The sequence below is a fragment of the Eucyclogobius newberryi genome, unplaced genomic scaffold (assembly GCF_026437365.1).
Source record: "Eucyclogobius newberryi isolate DKJ021-1_F unplaced genomic scaffold, fEucNew1.0.hap1 SCAF_5, whole genome shotgun sequence".
NCBI classification, from domain to species: domain Eukaryota; kingdom Metazoa; phylum Chordata; class Actinopteri; order Gobiiformes; family Gobiidae; genus Eucyclogobius; species Eucyclogobius newberryi.
Genome location: NW_027316167.1, coordinates 42,989,510 through 42,998,062, shown reverse-complemented (window position 1 = coordinate 42,998,062; position 8,553 = coordinate 42,989,510). Strand labels below are relative to the sequence as shown.

The 8,553-nt window shown below is 45.7% G+C and overlaps 1 protein-coding gene across 1 annotated transcript in view; it reads right to left on the bottom strand.

Annotated features, from left to right (window-relative positions):
* Window positions 1-434: 434 nt before the first annotated feature.
* Window positions 435-8,553, bottom strand: part of slc39a1 (solute carrier family 39 member 1) — a 27,546-nt gene continuing 19,427 nt past the window's right edge. Inside the window, exons 3-4 of the mRNA XM_072465674.1 lie at window positions 1,203-1,511; window positions 435-803 (exon numbers count right to left, since the gene is read on the bottom strand). Of these exons, the coding sequence (XP_072321775.1) occupies window positions 450-803; window positions 1,203-1,511 (663 nt within the window). The 3' untranslated portion in view covers window positions 435-449. The remainder of the gene's footprint in view (window positions 804-1,202; window positions 1,512-8,553) is intronic.

Below are 8,553 nucleotides of genomic sequence, written 5' to 3'. Positions count from 1 at the left end.
AGCTCCAGGTGTTTTCATGAGGTAAAAATCACATTATAAAAGGCTGAAGAAAGTAAATGTTGCATATCATGTGATCCGCTCCTTTTCTGGTCCTTCTCTGAAAACAGTGAAGCGTAAAACACTTTGAAGACGTTCAACTACAGTCACTGCCATAAAACAAGAAGATGTGTCCTTTATCTCAAATAAAACCACAGAGTTTAAATAAAATCTTTAAAATGGTAAAAGGAACATATTGCATAGATAAACGGGAGCGGCACATAAAGCTCTCAGCCTGCTCAGTCACGTGACGAGCTGCGGCGCCCGCTCAGTCACGTGACGAGCTGCGGCGCCCGCTCAGTCACGTGACGAGCTGCGGCGCCCGCTCAGTCACGTGACGAGCTGCGGCGCCCGCTCAGTCACGAGACGAGCAGCGGCGCCCGCTCAGTCACGTGACGAGCAGCGGCGCCCGTTCAGTCCACAAAGCTGAGTCCGGCCATGATGCAGAAGCCCAGCAACAGGAAGAAGACTTTGAGTAGCTGCCGACCCGGAGAGTTCAGCTCGTGAGGCAGGATCTCCATGAAGGTGATGTAGACGAAGGTGCCGGCGGCCAGGCCCTCCAGCACGGCCTGCACCAGGGCCCCGGAGCTCAAGTGCGCCTCCATCACCCCGATGCCCACGCCAATGCCCAGGGGAGACGCCAAAGCGAACACTGCCAGGTACGCGGCCAACCAGCCGGGACGCAGCCCGCTCTGCACCAGCTTCACAGACAGGCTGAACACGATGATGGACTTGTGCACCAGGATGGCGATGCAGATCTGCAGAACCTGGAGAAGGAAACACGGCACAGGTCAACGGAATGTTAGCTAGCATAGAATTATATTTCATTGTGCCACTTATTTACACACTAGCTTTTCTTTTTGTTTTTCTATGAGTGTAACGACACGCACGCAAATCTGAGTCTCATTTCCTCGTGGACAGCCCAGTAGTTCTGCCAAATGTGCACATGAGTGCACGTGCACATTTCAAACAGGGACCAACAGTCACTTGAGTTCTCAAAAAGGGCAAAACATCCTCTATTATTCCTTTAGGTTCCTGCCATGGACACAATCAGAGCCGCTCTGGAAAAGCCCATCACAAAAACATGGCTGTGTCACGGTGACGGGAAAATAACTCATAAATAAATAGCCCTTGAGGTAAAAGCTTTTCTCTGACACATGTCGTACCTGGGACTCTGTGTTCTGCAGACCGATGGCCAGACCCTCGAACACCGAGTGCAGCGAGAGCGAGAGGAAGAGCATGAAGGAGCGGAACGGGGAGTGAGCCTGCAGGTCCACGTGAGCGTGATGTCCTCTGCTCTCCAGCTCTGGATCCACAGCCTCTGCGTGTCCATGACCATGACCCTGAGCGTGCAGAAGAGGCTCCCGCTCACCACGGGCAGCGCTGCGCTCCTGGCAGTGCAGCACCAGCCGCTCCAGGATGAGCACAGTGAAGAAGCCCACGGCCATGATGAACTCTGGGATGGGAAAACTGGTCTGCAAATGAAAACACAGGGTCAGAGATCAAAGGACAAATGTCCCTAAGAATCACCTGGTGATATTTATGAAATTACAATTATGTTGTGTTGAAAATGACATCATTTTCGATTATTAATCATGACTGTGGGATCCAAATCGGTATCGAGAACTTAGCCTTTTTGTACTTTGTATTTATATATAATATATATAATATATATAATATATAATATATATAATATATATAATATATATAATATATATAATATATATAATATATAATATATAATATATAATATATATATATAAAAATAGGGTTAGGCTGATAATTCAAACCAAGAATCACATTTAGCCCACAATCCCTTGCCTGACCCGCCAGCCCCGCCCACATTCTGTTCGAATGCGTCTCGGTCTGGAATCGGACCCTTGTGTCTCTCACATGCAGAAGACTTTGTGTCACGTGTCATTAAATCGGGCCGGGAAGCGTTGACGATAGACCGCCACGGTCCGCGCCATGACAGTTTACAAGTGAAAATTTGCATGATGCGCGCTGATTGGTCGACGAAATTTGTGTGCTTGGCTCTGATTGGCTGCCGAGCCCTGGTCCGGAGAATTCCGAAGCTCCACATTCTTTCGCGCACTTTGACAGAATTTCATCGAAACCTCATTAAATTGACGAAGAACCGAAACTAGGTCAAGCGCACAAGGTTATTTTTATCTGTCAATTGACAGTAACGTAGACGACTTCCATTCTGGTCCCAAATGTTTATTTGGCACCCGTTCACCAGATCACCCGTTCACCAGATCACCCGTTCTCCAGATCACCCGTTCACCAGATCACCGTCCGTGCGAGCGCTGTAGTGTAACTTTTCTGCTCGCGCCGCCCACGGCGACAATATGATCACACTCCGCCACAATAGGAGCGGCGCATGGCGTAAATTACAACACTCGTTTACGGCATAACGTCAGAAAGCACTAAAAGCGCCGCTTTATTTAGTAAAAGCGTCTGAAAATACGGTGCGATACGCCGCTCCTAAGTGGCGGAGTGTGATTCTAATTTTGGCCTTCCGTATTCGGACGGCGCGCGCAAATTATTTAAGTTATTTTTGTGACAAAATTATTTGGACGGGGTGTTTTTAAATCCTATCTAAAAGCCTGGGCGCCAGAGAGAGTCCAAATACAGAGTCCTGAGGCCCAAATACAGGTCTGTCTAACAACAACAACTCTGTAAAACTAATCAAGTTTGCGGACAACACCACCCTCATCACCATGACGACACCACCCTCATCGACCGGTCCACCTGGTCCAAGTGCAGCGGTAACAACCTGGAGTTCAATGCCTAGAAAACAGTGGAGATGATCGTGGACTTTAGGAAAGTCACAGCCCCCCCTCACCATGTCAGACTCCCCCATCTCCACTGTGGACTCCCTCCTCTTCCTCTGCTCCACCATCACCAGGACCTCAAGTGGGAGCCACCATCAGCTCCTCATCAAGAAGCTCCAGCAGAGGATGTACTTCCTGCAGCAGCTGAGGATCAATCTGACAACGGAGATGATGATGCAGTTCTACACGGCCATCATCGAGTCCATCCTCACCTCCTCCATCACCTCCTCCATCACCTCCTCCATCACCGTGTGCTACGCTGGAGCCACAGCCAGGGACAAACAGAGACTACAGCGCCCTCTGCTGAGAAGGTGATCGGCCGCGAACCTCTATCTCTGCAGGACCTGTACGTCTCCAGGACTCTGGATCGAGCAGGTCGGATCACAGCCGACCCTTCTCACCCGGCACACGCACTATTCGAGCCACTCCCCTCAAGCAGGAGGCCACTCCCCTCAAGCAGGAGGCTACGGTCCATCCAGACCAGAACCTCCCGTCATAAGAACAGTTTCTTTCCCTCTGCAGTTAGACTCATGAACACTGTCAGAGCACCTTGTTCTCATTGCACTGTTCACTTCTATTGCACTACAAAACTTTATAGTTTATATTTTATTTAGAATGTACACATCATGCCATCTCTGTATAAAGTGTTCAATGGTTTTGTTTGTGTTGCACCGAACCACCAGGACAAGTTCCTATGTCTGTGAATTTTTGTTCAGTGACAAATTTTCCCTTTCTGATTCTGATGCTGCTTCTGATGCTGCTTCTGTATCTGGAAGTCCCAGAGGACTTTGGCTCGGTCGTTCTCAACCACCTTTGGAGGTGTTTCCCACCTTGTCCTTGGGGTCTCCAGCCCGTACTCTGCACAGATGTTTCTTACACGATGCCAGCTCCTGGTGATAAAGCTCCATGTATGATGTCCCTGCAGCATCTGCACCTGCAGTCATGTGTGGGATGGTCTCAGGGCCCTTTGCACAGCCTACACCTTGGGTCTTGTCTGGTGTGGTAGATCTGGGCCTCTATTGTCAGAATGGTAGTTGTTTCTGCCTTTGTTTCTTTTTGGCTGAGGCAACAGCAATAACTCTGCCCCTCATAACTGCCTTAGCTGCGTCCCTGGTGGAGAAACATCACATTGTCGTTTTCCTTTACAAACGTCTCAATGTCATTTGTCATCATTTGTACAAATTGTGGGTCATTGAGTCGACGAGCATTAAATATCCAAAGTGTGTTCCAGATCTACAGTGATGAACAGCAGCATGATCACTTAGATCTGTTGTACCTGTGTCTGCCTCTGTAAGTTTGGACCTGTCTTTGTTCAATATACAAAGTACTTCATTCTAGTATAGATCTTATGTGGGTTGGAAAAATGTGTAATTAGTGAATAGGATTCATCTCTCCAGATATCAATTGACCCTACATTATGTCGCCGCTTGAGGGTAAATATACGTTTATCAAAGTAAATACACTTCCATTAATATTGCCTTTAACCAGTTCAAATTTGCCATCTTTATCTTAAGACTATTCTGCTTGAGATGAATATGGCCACGTCCCTCTTATGTATGCTCCTATATGAGGAAAAGTAAAGTCTGTTATAACCAAATTTAGTACATTTTTGATGTTTTAACAGGTTTCTTGTAGGTATAAGATATTTTTTTCTTTTCTCATATTTGTTATGATGGCTTAATTTGACCCAATATGCCATCCATCTTCTTCCGCTTTATCCGGGGCTGGGTCGTAGGAACAGCAGTCTAAACAGGGACTCCCAGACTTCCTCCTCCCCAGACACTTCCTCCAACTCCTCCGGGGGATCCCAAGGCATTCCCAGGCCAGAGAGACATAGTCCCTCCAGAGTGTCCTGGGGCCTCCCCAGGGTCTCTTCTCGGTGAGTCATGCCCAAAACACCACCCCAGGGAGGGGTCCAGGAGGCTCCGGAACAGATGCTGGAGGAGCAGCAGCTCTACTCCGAGCTCCTCCCGTGTGACTGAGCTCCTCCCCCTATCTCTAAGGGAGCGCCCAGCCACCCGGCGGAGGAAACTCATTTCGACCGCTTGTATCTGCGATCTTGTTCTTTCGGTCATTAAAGCTCATGACCATAGGTGAGGTCAGGAACGTAGAGTGACCGGTAAATTGAGAGCTTTGCCTTTGGACTCAGCTCCTTCTTGACCGCCTGTAAATCTCACGTTCCATCCTACCCGAGAAACTCGTCCACTTGGGGCAAGGACCGCCCACCCACCTGGAGAGGGCTAACCACCTTTTTCCGGTCGAGAATCATGGCCTCGGATTTGGAGGTTCTCATCCCAGCCGCTTCACACTCAGCTCAAACCGTCCCAGTGCAGCTGCAGGTCCAGGTTTGATGGAGCCATCAGGAAAACATCTGTAAACAGCAGAGATGAGATCCTGTGGTCCCTGTGGCAGGTCTGAGGAGGAGTCCAACATGCACTGGGAATAGGTCTGACTTACTGCCGGCAATGCGAACACAGCTCCTGCTCCGGTCATACAGGGACCGGACAGCCCTGAGCAAAGGGCCCCGGACCCCGTACTCCCGGAGCACCCCCCAAAGGACACCCAGAGGGACACGGTCAAAAGCCTTCTCCAGATCCATAAAGCACATGTGGACTGGTTGGGCAAACTCCCATGAACCCTGGAGCACCCGATGGAGGGTATAGAGCTGGTCCAGTGTTCCACGACCGGGACCAAAACCACTCTGCTCCTCCTGAAATCGAGGTTCGACTATCGGTCAGATTCTCCTCTCCAGGACCTGGAATAGACCTTACCCGGGAGGCTGAGGAGTATGCTCAAATCAGAGCATTGCTGTGATCCAGAATATGAAGCTCAATTGGAAAATATTGAGTGTAATGTGATGCCGAAGGTTTCCGCACACTTTACTGACAGATGACAAACGGTTGAATAATGGGAACCAAATTGAAAATCCCTGTGCTGACCTGGAGTTCATCAAAACATACAAACTAAACAAAAGGTGATACAATCTGAAACTTGTTGGTTTCTTGGTGGAAAACATTAGTTATAAGCCAAGAAATTAAGCAGGACCACACCCCTTTTACGTCCCTGCCGGCGGCTACACTATTTAAGGGATCATCTCAAAATGGGTTGAAGCTGAAAAGACGTAATATTTTTCGTCTTGGGGGGTTGAACCTACATTTCGTCTTTTTGTTGCTTTGAAGGTTCAATACATCGTTGTGTCAGTCATTGTTTAGAAATGCTAAAAAACTCTCTCAGCGACGAGCATTAGGCCGACATTAGGCGGCGGGTGCGGCGCGGAGCACGGGGAGTGCGTACGGGCGAGCACGGCGGGTGCATGCGGGTGCGTGCGGGGGAGCGCGACGGGTGCGTGCGGGGAGCACAACGGGTGCGTGCGGGGAGCACCCGTTGTGCATATAAGATAAGAGCAGATGTTCCTTTTATTGTCCACACATGGGGAAATGTTGGTGTTACAGGGGAAAAGGACGGATAACTTATTAGGAAGTTTGAACTCTTAATAGAAGAACTCTTATAAACAAAACAAAAACTCCTATTCACAAAACTCCTCTCATATCTTAATAAGGAATGGAGGGAAAAATAAATACAAAAATAAAATAATAATAAAATAAAATAATAATAAAATAAAATAATAATAAAATAAAGTAAAGTAAAAATAGCTAGAATAAGACTAAATAATACTAATAATAATGGTAAGTAAACGCTCTTATTTACATTAGTTATATGCACATGAATATGGCATTAATTGCTTGTGAGTATGACAGTAAAATAAAAAAATCTGAACTTTCAAAGGGGAATAATATCTAAATGAAATCAATGCATTACTAATTTGTACAACTACTCTAGTAAATATATGAAAAACAAATGGGAAAGAGATGGTAATCTTGTTTGGACAGAGAGGGGGAAGTACATTCCAATGAGGACTACAAAACCACATGATTTTTTGAAAGAAAAAAGATCACATGTTTCGGGAATTTCCTGTTTCTCAGAAATATTGGACTGAAATTATTATTTTAGAACTGACCTTTATAGTATATACCTCCTGCCATGGACATAATGAATGGATAACTTTGGAACGTACTTGTGAAATCAGGAGAAAAGGCCATCACAAAGAAATGGATTAGACAAACATCACCAACAGCCAAGGACTGGACATAGTAACATATTAGACACATGAAAAAATGACATTGACTTCATTTGAAATTGGTCAAATGGGACTCTCTCAACAGTCGCCCACAGAGGCAGCGGTTGTGGTAATTTTGCGTGTTACAAACATAAATTGAAATTAAATATTTGTATTTTATTGTCGTTTTGTGTTTAACCTTTTTTTATTTAGGTGTGAGTTTTTTAATTTGTTGTTTCACGGCTGCGAAAGTGCGCACGTAGTGCGCACGAAATCGAGCGCGAAGCGCTCGCCCACTTCCAAACACTCACTAACGCACTCCTTCACTCATGCACGCCCCGTGCAGACTAATTAGTTGTAGGAAAATGGAATATTACTGTTGTAAACGGGCTTGTAAAGTGCGCACTAAACGAGCACTTTACATTGGGATGACGACCGCGAAGCAACACATCATCAGTAGGATAAAACTAACCTGTCTCACGACGGTCGTCATCCCCATATAAAGCACTCATTTGCGCTAAGTAGGCAAGGCAAGTTTATTTGTAGAGCACATTTCATACACAAGGCAATTCAAAGTGCTTCACACAGCAGGACAAATGCATTCAAATCACAAAGAAATTACAGAAACACAATAAAATTAACTAAATTAAAAATTATCAATCCAACTGATTTTCTAAACTAATAAAATCACAAACAAAAGAGAAGAGTGCAAAGAAAAAATCCTTTCAGTCATATGCGCAGCTAAACAAAACTGTTTTTAGCTTAGATTTGAACATTGTCAGAGTAGAAGCCTGTCTCACATCTTCAGGAAGAATGTTCCAGATTTTAGCTGCATAAAACTGAAACGCAGATTCCCCATGTTTAGTCCTGACTCTGGCACCAGCAGGAGGCCGGTCCCTGAGGTCCTCAGAGTCCGAGATGGTTCTGGTTCTTCTTCTTCTTCTGGTTCTTCTTCTTCTTCTTCTGGTTCTTCTTCTTCTTCTTCTGGTTCTTCTTCTTCTTCTTCTTCTGGTTCTTCTTCTTCTTCTTCTTCTGGTTCTTCTTCTTCTTCTTCTTCTGGTTCTTCTTCTTCTTCTTCTTCTGGTTCTTCTTCTTCTTCTTCTTCTTCTGGTTCTTCTTCTTCTTCTTCTTCTTCTGGTTCTTCTTCTTCTTCTTCTTCTTCTGGTTCTTCTTCTTCTTCTTCTTCTTCTGGTTCTTCTTCTTCTTCTTCTTCTTCTGGTTCTTCTTCTTCTTCTTCTTCTTCTGGTTCTTCTTCTTCTTCTTCTTCTTCTGGTTCTTCTTCTTCTTCTTCTTCTTCTGGTTCTTCTTCTTCTTCTTCTTCTTCTGGTTCTGGTTCTTCTTCTTCTTCTTCTGGTTCTGGTTCTTCTTCTTCTTCTTCTGGTTCTGGTTCTTCTTCTGGTTCTGGTTCTTCGTTCTTCTCTTCTTCTTCTTCTTCTTCTTCTTCTTCTTCTTCTTCTTCTTCTTCTTCTTCTTCTTCTTCTTCTTCTTCTTCTTCTTCTTCTTCTTCTTCTTCTTCTTCTTCTTCTTCTTCTTCTTCTTCTTCTTCTTCTCTTCTTCTTCTTC